At 35.1% G+C, this 11,754-nt stretch overlaps 2 protein-coding genes and 2 non-coding genes across 4 annotated transcripts in view; 1 reads left to right on the forward strand and 3 right to left on the reverse strand.

Annotated features, from left to right (window-relative positions):
• The window catches only part of LOC115232911, a 1,192-nt gene extending 801 nt beyond the window's left edge, over window positions 1-391 (forward strand). The window contains exon 3 of the mRNA XM_029803081.1: window positions 209-391. Coding sequence (XP_029658941.1) covers window positions 209-365 — 157 coding nt within the window. The 3' untranslated portion in view covers window positions 366-391. The remainder of the gene's footprint in view (window positions 1-208) is intronic.
• Window positions 392-1,127: 736 nt separating this feature from the next.
• On the reverse strand, window positions 1,128-1,201 carry Trnat-agu. The gene has a single exon. It is a non-coding gene; the product is annotated as a tRNA-Thr (tRNA).
• Window positions 1,202-1,609: 408 nt separating this feature from the next.
• Window positions 1,610-1,681, reverse strand: Trnad-guc. The gene has a single exon. It is a non-coding gene; the product is annotated as a tRNA-Asp (tRNA).
• Window positions 1,682-5,870: 4,189 nt separating this feature from the next.
• On the reverse strand, window positions 5,871-7,709 carry LOC115232972. Its single transcript, XM_029803160.1, has one exon. It carries the CDS (start codon window positions 7,707-7,709, stop codon window positions 5,871-5,873), a length of 1,839 nt encoding a protein of 612 aa, XP_029659020.1.
• Window positions 7,710-11,754: the final 4,045 nt, after the last annotated feature.

Below are 11,754 nucleotides of genomic sequence, written 5' to 3' on the forward strand. Positions count from 1 at the left end.
TTCAGTCAGAGCAGGTAATTTTTATATTATATATAAAAATAAAAATGGAAATTAAAATAAATGTCACACAATATTAGTGACAACATCGGATTTTTCTGTCTCTATTTAAATTATAAATAAAATTGTCTATTGCTGTTAAATTATTTTACATAGAGAAAGATAATAATTATCGTATGTATGTGTGCGATGTATTAAGTATGATTTTTGTTAATAGTAACTGTACACAGGTGCCTGAACAAATTCAGTTACAACGACAAGAGCAGCAACCAGAACGACAGCAAAATTTGTTAGGAATCGCTTACTCGTCTTCCCCATCTGTAGCGCATGTAAAGGTTTCCGGAAATGGATACAAGTTCAACTTTTAATGCTAAGATATAATATTTATTGTTTCATACTGTATATAACACAAAAATAATTCTTATTTATACAGGGTATCTCACAATCTCCGTACAATATTTTAATAGCGTATTCTAGAGGCAAAATGGAGTATATCAGCTGACCGTTGCATATAATATTAATACACATAAGAAACAATAAAATTAGCTGTGCAGTAAAAATCAATATTACCTGACTTGTAAAATCAATGACAGATGACAGAGATCGGTATGCATGTATATGTAGTTACGGATCTGAGCGCGCGAGCTCTACGCGATATCATTGGCAAACTTTGATCGTTTATAACTCAAAAACTATTGCAGCCTCAAAATTTTTGTATTAGAATTTTTGACTCTATTTTATCTCTAGAATACACTATTAAAGTATTGTACGGAGGTTGTGAGGCACCCTGTATAATTTCTAAAACATATACTTGCAAAACACGAGCGCATTGATATTTATTATAAAAAGATTTTACAAATAAGAGAATTTACATATATATTTTGCATACTCAAGTACTTCGTATAGCGATCAAGCATAATATTTAACAATCACTCACTATAACTATTTCATAGGAATAAAATTAATCAATCTATACAAAATTTATAGATTTTTTTCTTCACTCTTAATAAGATTTTCAAGCTCTTTATAGGCGTGATATAAAATTCTTACTGGTGTATATTATCAATTGAATATTTTTACAAAAGTATATGTATCATTATTGATTCAAAATGACAAAAATTATCCCCAGAAGGCCCCGGGGGGATTCGAACCCCCGATCTCCTGTTTACTAGACAGGCGCTTTAACCAACTAAGCCACGGCGCCTTTAAATTTTCCCTGAAAATATTAATTTCTTCAGCAGTTGCTTCATATTTAAACTTTTAATTATATGTCGATTGTCTTCATAATGTATTATAATTATGTTATATATTATTAGTTATTTATGTAATATTATATATTACATATTATATATGTAACTGAATCAGGGTTATTGTTAACTGGATAATTTATGATTAATAACGGACATAACTATAAGGATTATAAAAGATTTTCAAAACATATAAACAGGGGATTGCAATTGTATGGAATAATTGTATTATCGAAGCACATATCAAAAATAACACGTAAGACAAATATAATTGTATATAATAAAACTTAATTTAAGTGAGATATTTTTAAATACAGAATATTAATAAATGGAAAGAAAAATAACGAAAGTATAAAAAAAATTTCCTCCCCGACGGGGAATCGAACCCCGGTCTCCCGCGTGACAGGCGGGGATACTAACCCCTATACTATCGAGGAATTTTTAATTCCGTATTGAAAATTTGTAATATATAGTTAATTATACTAAATATATATACATTTTAAAGTTTTTAACAATTATGCAAAATATTTAAAACAAAATTTTATATTGTATTTTAATTATCTTATATTACGATTTGATGTATATTAATTGTACATATTAGAATTATAATAGTGATAATAATCATATTTTATATATGTTATTCCATATTCACAGATGAACACAATGAGAGTGAAAACAAGTAACTCCGATATTTTATGTATAACTTCGAAAACTATAATCGCGTCATTTATTTTATGTGTATGTGCATGTAATTACTTATACATACACACACACACGCATACTAAATCTAGTTCTCCATTTTTTCAAAATAAATTAAATAAAAATTACATACACTTAATATTTGAACTGTCAATACTTCTATGTACAGAATAATGAGACAAACCAATTAGCGTAAAAGAAAAAAAATAATTGTTTAAAAAAATACATTGTAAATAATTACATATTTTTTCTTAAAAATAATTATTTTTTTACACTAATTGATTTGTCTCATTATTCTGTACATAGAAGTATTACGGTAAGATTATGGAAAACTAAATATTTTACGAAATATTTTATTTTTTACATCAAAATATATCAGATTAAAATATAAAATAACACAAAAAGTACTTAATGAAAAAATACTTTATTATAGTGTTTTGAAAAGCTCTCGAGATAAGCTACAAGAATATGCAATAAAAAGTAGACGGTTCCATTTAAAAAATTGAAGGTCACCTTCACGTGACCTTTAAGCAACTATTCAAGGTCCAATTAATGACACCACCTTATGTCCCCCTCGAAACCGTACAACTTTTGTCTGAAACATTTTTTTCTAAAATGCATTGTTTACGAGATATTTGACCGTTTATTTGTATGTGGATTTGTCAATTTTAAGTGTGTTTATGTTAAGAGTAAAAATCGAGAAAAATAAGGTGTATTTTCGTCATTTAATGCTCTTTTATTTCCGGAAAGGAAAAGATGCTGTACAAACAGCAAAAAAGATATGTGCCGTTTATGGAAATGATGCCATAGCTGAAAGTACTGTTCGCAAGTGGTTCGCTCGGTTCAGAAGTGGCAATTTTGATTTGGAAGACCGAGAACGTTCCGGCAAGCCTGCAATCGTTGATGATGATCAAATCGTAACGCTAATTGAAAATAATCCACGTCACACGACACGGGACATCGCAGAGATACTCCACATATCTCATATGAGCGTTGTTAGATATTTAAAGACATTTGGATACGTGAATCGTTACGATATTTGGTTGCACATATGTGATTGAATAAATCTATGTACAAATATTTAAACATTGTCTTTGAATCTCACTTAAAAAACGCTACGAACTTATGTTCCGACCCAATATATATATAAGAAAATAGAAATATTTTACGTATTATGACATATATATATATATAATTGTAGGTTTTATTTAAGAACAGATATTTATTATAAAAGAATATAAAAGATTTAAGAATTTAAGGAATATACCAATGTAGTACAACTCTTAACTGACGGCGAAGGACTAACTGACGCTCGCTGCTGCTCGTCCTTTTATGCCCGGAGAGTAAAGGACGCCGACAGAAGAGTAGCGCTTATCTTTTCGGACTCGCGGCTACCCTATGATCTAGCCGCAATACGTCAAAATCAAAGAGTGCGCACGCGATAACAAAAATCTCTCTTAGCGGCGGCTCGCTAAACGATTCGTCGCTACTTTATGATCTAGCCGCAATATCGAATGCGATACTACGCATGTCGGTACATATAATACGTACTTAAATCCTACATCTCGGCCGTCCTGTAAGACATTCGTCCTCGAATATTAATTGTGATTTTCTATTCTTTATTTTTCGGTTCCTTCTCCGTCCTTGCTTTCAAGTTCATCTGTATTATCGAAATGCAACCAAGGTTTCATATAATCGGCAGAGTTTCTTGCGGTCCTTCATGTTTACCTATTTTTGCAACTGTATACCGATTATTACGCATTCCCTTAGTTACACGATAAGGGCCTAAAAATTTACTACGAAATTTAAGTCCTGGACCGAATTGAGTTCTCTTAATCGCGACAAGATCGCCGTCCGCGTATTTTAATGCTACTTTTCGTTTTTTGTTAAAAGTCTTTAAATTTTCTCTTTGGATCTCGGCTATTTTTTCTTTGGCTTCCTGTCGGATATCATCGCGTTCCTCTTCGAACATTCGCGCCCATTCGCTTTCGATCATTTCGCGTATTTGTGTATCTTCTCTTAATCGCATGTGAATGCCAAACATTAATTGGAACGGTGTTCGGCCCGTGCTTCTGTTCGGCGTAGTGTTTAAATATCTCTGAGCAGTATCGATAAATTTAAACCATTCTTCTGGTTTTGGGGCCGACAATTTAGTTAAAAGCGGTGTAAGGGTACGGTTTACCCTTTCGACTTGCCCATTACCTCTAGGTATTCCCGTGGTAATAAGAAGATGCTGAATTTTTTCCTCGGTACAATATTCTTTAAACGCGCTTGATGTAAACGCCGTACCGCGATCTGATATGATTCTACGCGGGTTTCCAAATACAACGGATTGTTTGCACAAACGGTCGATTATTTCGGCAGCATCGGTCGATTTCGTAGCATATAACCACACGAATTTACTAAACGCATCAACTATGACGAAAATATGACGGTAATTTTTTTTTGTGCTTAGCATTGGACCTAAGTGATCCACATGATAGGTATGTAACAGAACATCTCCTTTATCAATTACATTCAAGAATCCTTCTTGTTTACCTTGTTTTCGTTCTGCTAGAATGCAAATTATACAACTCGTTACTACTTTTTCGATTTTCGATTGCATAGTCTTAAACCAATAGTCTCTTCGTACAAGCATTTCTGTCTTATTAACGCCAAAGTGACCTTGCTCATGCGCTTGTCTAATTATCGAATTTTGTAACGTCTTAGGTACTACTAACAATAATTCACCATCATTATCTCGATACAGTAAATTATTTCTTACTATATAACTGTCGACTTTATTGAGTGTCGCTAGTTTAAGGATTTTTTGCAGATCTTGATCGGTACTCTGAGCTTTTCTAAATCTAGCGATTAGACTATCATTACTTTCATGAACAAGCAAAATTTCCGGGAGGGGATTTCGACTTAGTGCGTCGACATGCATCATATTTTTCCCTGGCCTGTGCTGAATTTCATAATCATATTCCTCTAATGCAAGAGCCCATCGAGCCACGCGGACGCATAAATCTCGTTTGTTCATTGCTAATGTAAATGCTTTACAATCGGTAATAATTTTAAAATGAATGCCTAATAAATATACTCTAAATTTTTTCAATGCTTTGACGACTGCAAGTACTTCCAATTCATAACTAGTATATTTTTCTTCAGCGGGAGTAGTTTTCCCGCTTGCATAATAGACCGGATGGAAAGCATTGTCTAAATAATCCTTTTGCAATAATATCGCACCGTAACCAAATTTTGAAGCGTCTGTATGTAATTCCGTTTCGGCTCCGCTTTTATATAATTTTAAAACAGGCTTATTGATCAATGCGAGTTTTAAACTTCGAAATGCTTGTTTTTCGTCTTTACCAAACCGAAACTCTATATTATTCCTCAAAAGATTTGTTAGCGGTCGTGCTATCATTGAGTATTAATAAATAAATTTACGGAAATAACCTGTGAGGTCGATAAAACTTTGTACATCTTTGACACATCTGGGGACCGGAAATTTCATAACAGCATTAGTTTTGCATTCCGCGGGTTTTACAGTTCCGTCCGTTACGATATGTCCTAAGTATATAATTTCTGTTTAAATAAATTTACACTTTTGCCAATTTATGTGCAAACCAGCTTGACTTGAAACTTCTAATACGCGTTTTAAACTATCAATTGCTTGCTCAATGTTCTGCGAAGGAATAATTAGATCGTCCATATAAGTTAATACGATTCCTTCAGAAATTAAATCTTTAAATACAGCATTTATAAACTTTTGGGATATAGCCGGAGAATGGTACAAAGCCCGAATGGTATCCGTATGAATTCGTATTGACCTGTTGGAACAATGAAAGAAGTATGCTTCCTACTTTCTTCGGCCACTTTAACATGGAAAAATCCATTTTTTAAGTCAATAGTACTAAACATTTTCGCGCCTTGCAACCGGTCTAACTAATCCTCGATTATCGGCAACGGATAATGATCTTTTATGATTTTCTTGTTTAATTTTCGAAAGTCTACACAGATTCTTGTGTCACCATTCTTTTTTTTAACTAGTACAACAGGGCTTGCGTACTCGGCATTAGAGGGTCTTATAATACCGTCGTCTATCCACGTTTTTAATTGTTTATCAACTTCTTCCTTTTCCGATGGAGACAATTTACGCGGTCTTTGGTAAATTGGAATATCATTTTTCAAAATTAGCGTCATTTTAACACCGATTTCACGCGTTTTTTTAGGTTCATAATTTCTTGCAATAACTTCTACTTCGCGTCGTAAGTTTTTATCAGAGATATATGAAAAGTCAAATGGATCTGCGTTTTCTATTATATCAATCTTTAACACCTCAGGTAACTCTGTGCTACTTGCGTGAATTGATTTTTCAGGAATTTTTCGGATAACTACCTGACCTTTTATCGAATGTAATTCAACTAGATTCAAAAAGTCAGCACCAATCAAGATTGCATGTTTCATTATTTCATTATCAACGACATGAAATACAATTTTATATGTTTCATCGTCAATAGCAACATCTATTGCAAAAGAGCCGTACGTACTATTATTTAATGCGCCTAAACCGTCAAAATTTATTTTATTGTTTAATTTCGGACAACCTATCTTCTCGTAACAATCTCGATTTATTAAGCTCAAATCGCTGCCCGTGTCTATAATACTAACAAAATATTGATTTGCGACTTCTACTTGCTTTACCTGCTTTTGTTGTGTGTTCTTAACAATTACGCACGCGGCTTCTTTCTGTACACTCACTGTTCCCTTACACAATTTGGCTATATGTCCGTATTGATTACACTTGAAACACTTGACGCCTTGGTCTTTCATCGGGCACACTTTACCCAAATGATCTCTGCTACCACAGTTGAAACATCTTTTCGTCGTCGTTGTATTCGTGTCCCCTTGAGTCATCTTCTTCTTTTCCTCTGGCTTCGACTGCTTCGTCTTTAATTTTCTTTCTTTCCTTATAGCTTCATATTGAGTGAATTTTTCTTTTAATTCACGTATTGTCTTTGCTCCGTGTAACACTGTTTTGTTAACTGCATCGTCTTGTATTCCCTCGATAATGTATCGAATTACCGATGGTGTATCGACGTCGGCTTGCGCGGCAATTTCAAGCATTTTATATATATATGCTTGATATGATTCGTCGGATGATTTCTTTCGTCGTAATAACTCTTGATGTACTGCATGACTGTCCACGATATTAACAAATTCTTCCTTTAATGCACGCCGCAGCTTCTTCCATGTCTTTGTGCATCTTTCATGTTTAACAAACAGTTTTGCTGACCCGCGAAGAAGACGTTTTGCGTATGCTACTTTTTGAATATCGGACCACTCGCACAATGCAGCCATTTCTTCGAAATCTTTGATCCACATCTTCACATCAACCTTGTCATCTCCGTTGAATGTCTCTAAGGATTCTTCAACATCTCTAAATGTTAATAATTGATTTCCTCGGGCCCTTCCTGTGTTTTGTCTTCTTTCAGCAATCGGCTCTTCATCTTCGTCGCTCAGACTTGTGTCGCTTTCGCTGCTGTCTTCTTGTTTTCTGCTTGCGTCTTCATCAATTTTATTCTTAACTTCGCCGTGTTGTTCTGTTTCACCGTGTTCGCGCTCGAGTTGCATAAACAGTAACAGTCTTAGGATGAGTTCGTTTTTCAGTCCTGCCGTTTTCAAATTTCGTTTTTTCAATTCTTGTCTTAATTGAGCTGTCGTCATGTCCGTCAGCTTCGCATTCAGATCGTCGTTTGCTGCACTGGCACTTGGTTCCGTCATTATAGTTATGTCTTAGAAAACTTCTTAAAAACTTCTTAGGCACTTCTTATGGTCGTCTGCTAGCACTACACTCTAGGCTATAATCCCGGCTGACCCCCAATTATTTGCAGGTTTTATTTAAGAACAGATATTTATTATAAAAAAATATAAAAGATTTAAGAATATAAGGAATATACGAATGTAGTACAACTCTTAACTGACGGCGAAGGACTAACTGACGCTCGCTGCTGCTCGTCCTTTTATGCCCGGTTAATATTAGCCTATCGCTATAATGTACAATGTAGGCGTAATACACACGACATAATACATAGAAAACGAGAAAATAAAATCAGCTGTGCAGTAAAAATCAATATCACCTTAAAAAAATACATTATAAATAATTACATACTTTTTCTTAGAAACAATTATTTTTTTTTACTAATTGATACTCGCGCCACCCGCAAGCATACATAAAAAAAATTGTATTTTACATAATCACATATACACAAATTACGTGAAATATAACACACATACACACACTACACTTACCTTATTTTTTAAAATAAAAAACAATAAATTGAAACCATGTGATGTTTTCTTTCCCAATTTGTTCCTATATATTCTTATATATTAAATTCATTGTATATATTTACTAATTATTAATATATACGTACTAATTACTAATATAAAAATAAAATTCAAAATTTTTGCCTTAGGAAAAAATTGCTTTTCTATAAATATAGACATTTATAATTATAAATTATAACAATATATTTATCAGCTAAGAATTATATGAATATTACTATACTATACAAAATAAAATACTAAAATAAAATAAAAGAAGAAAATAGTACTAAAATTAAATATTTTCTAAATAGCTATAAATATTGTACTGTCAATTGTCAAAAAAATATTGTTGTGCCTCTAGCCGCTAAGGAAGAGGTCTTTAGGGATTTATACGCCCAAAGGATTAGCATGTCCCTGACCGGAGCATGTCTCGTGCTCCGCTTGTCAGTCTGTCTCGTCAGCTGTTTACTTAGCTTCCGAGGACTTGACCGTGACTTCCTTCTCTTTAGTCACGTATCTTTACTTTATTTTATTAATAATCTTTTATTACTTTTATTCTTTCTTAATTACTTTTCCTTGAGCTTTTTCCCTGATTCTAATGCTTTGCTTTAATCAGCTTTTTCTCAATCTTTTCTGTTCTACTTTACTTGTTTTATCTTTTAATATTAAGAAATCGGTCGATGTACTCGAACCTCCTCCGATTCGTTCCGGATTTGTAGATGTTCGCGAAAAAAATAAAACGAGATGAGAAGAGTAGAGGTTCCCTCGCGCGCAGGGCGCGACCAAGGCGTTCAACCGCGAAGCAAATGTCCTTAACTCATGCGACATTCTTGGATGGATTTTTCACGCCTGGTGCACGCCATTTATATTCCCAGCGACGCGGCGCTATACCCGACGATCTGATACCATTCAAATCAGATGTTTTATGCGCTATGAAAAAGACGGCAAAATAGAGAGCGTGAACGCAGGCGCGGTGAACATTAGCATTATTCATTAATCCGGTATAATAACGCAAATCGAGGCGCCCGCGTTGTGCATCAGGCTCGTCAATCTCTCGGCGTCAATAACGAGCTCGGAGCTACTATTTACTTTTAATTACTCGACTAGTTAATTATTGACGTTCCAACGAAGGCCCGGCATGATCGTCGCGACCCCTCGTTGCGTTGATCCAAACAATCATAACAATGAGGTAGCCAAGGGTGGCCACTGGTCTGCACAGATGCCATTCTCCCTCGCCAACCCCCCTCGCTCTCCCCCGCCACCCTAAGGTAGCCAATTCTATCGACCGAGGCACATCAAAGTTGCACGCGTATCGCGTATCGGCTGCACTCTCTCTACCCCCTTTGCGCCGAGGGCGAAATTATGTAATCGGTAGCCGTTACGCCCTCGTCGCGGAACGGGGAAATTGATTGCGCATGCAAATAAAGTGCCATTATCCCGTAGCGTAGACCCGAGCGTGTACACGACTGGATCTCTCTCCTCGAGGGGGCTGGATGCTCTGAAACGGCTCCCCCCCCCCTCACCGCCACCCTCTTGAATCCAGAAGTGAGTTCGATTTTCCTGAAAGCGGCGATAAAATATAGATGGAAGATACGGCCGCTCGCCGCCGCCGCCGGAGAAACGTGATGCGATTTACCGCCTTACAATAGCACTATTATATTGCGGATTTTATTACAAATAGTAAATCATAAAATTACTTAAGTCTTACTGCAATAATGTCGATCACATCAATCACCAATTTTGAATTTAAAAGTACCCCGTGCCAAACTGATTGACTTGTTTTAAAATTAATCATAAGTTTTACCAAAGGCCCGGAACGAAAAGGATTAAGATTAAAGTGACATACAAAAACTTGGCGTGCCCAAGTTGCATTATAAGTCATACATTTTTATTAATATATTGATAATGATTTCTGATAATCTTTAGCAAATTTTTGTTTCAAATCGGACACGCCAAGTTTTTGTATGTCACTTTAATCTTAATCTTTTTTGTTCCAGGCCTATCAGGTAAAGCTTATGATTAATTTCAAAACAAGTCGATCAGTTTGACACTTTTAAACTCGAAATTGGTGATCGATGTGATCGACGTTATTGCAATAAGGGTTAAGTAGTTTTATGATGTACTATTTGTAATAAAATCCGCAATATAATTGTGCTATTTTATATATTATATATAATATTTATTTGGGGGGAGGGACATAATAGCGTAATTTTATAAAAATAAAATGCATTTTAATTTTCTCGAGAGAATCTATAATATTTCTATAAATGCAAGACTGATTTTATCAAACAAATACTATTTTAAATTACAAACTCTTACAAACTGAACTGCTTCTATGTACTTGGCTAGTTAACTTGATTTTATTTAATTATTTGTATTATAATTAATTTTTTTATAACTTTAATTATATTTTATTTGTACATGAAAAAAAATAATTATTGAGAAATAATAAAAGTTGTGCGCGAGTGAACCCGGGAGCGCGAATCGAGTGAGCAACGGACACGAAATCGTTTTTGTAAAAAAGCAGTCAATTTATTAAATTCAATAAATAGTTCACAAGTCTTTTGGCGATAAGATTTATTCTAATCTCCTTAGAGAGCTTTTATACAAACGTCCTTTAGACTGTTCGAGAACCTTCTACGTGTTTTCCGCGAAAATCGAGCCTGCTGTTGTTTGCGATGATTATTTAAATTTGAACGATGTTATTTTGTATTTGTTAGTACTTTAGGCTCTCCCGGGTGACCGCTGCGTGGCCCGCATCGATAGGCACGAGCGATGCCGCCGGCCTGGCGCGATTCGTGTAGCGGTGTAGCGCCGCTGTCTACTCGCGCTCTGATTTGTCGCGCGCCGTGCTCCGCGCGAGATGGGCGCTAATGCGCCACTTATTGAGCGCGCTTACGCTGCGCTTTGTTATGACAATAGCTATGAATTATTGTTCGTTCGGTTTCGAACAAAAGTACTTACATAATTTATCATTATATGGTGCTGTAGGTCGTCAATATCGTCATTCCATGCAACAATTTGCACCCGTTTCCCTCTTCCATTATTCAAATAAAATTTTAAAAATTGATATTGTTGTTTTATTCCAACATATCGTGGAGACTTTATTCCATCCACGTAGCCAATAATTTCGCCGTAGTCAGGGTGTCCCAGATCATTTGGGACAATACTCGTGCACGGAAAAAAAAATTTTCGCTACCATAGCTAATCATGGTTTGCAAAATAAATTTCTAAACTACAGCAAAACGGTTTGCTGTTGCACTTAATAAATAGGTGTCACAGCTAAGATGTTCGCTATCCATATATTACGACTGAAATCTAGTTACCACACGCAGTTTTTAGCTACGGCAGCTAATTTTTTTTTCCGTGTGTGCAGATAGAGCGGACCAAACTGAGTCGGAAAATCCTCTATCATTTTTTTTTTATAACGCTTAATAAAGGAGTTATTATTGAGTTAAGTCTGGCCAATCAGCGCCAACCTTTAGCCGGGCGCACGTCG

This window comes from Formica exsecta, unplaced genomic scaffold (genome assembly GCF_003651465.1).
Source record: "Formica exsecta isolate Colony F162 unplaced genomic scaffold, ASM365146v1 scaffold1022, whole genome shotgun sequence".
Taxonomy (NCBI): domain Eukaryota; kingdom Metazoa; phylum Arthropoda; class Insecta; order Hymenoptera; family Formicidae; genus Formica; species Formica exsecta.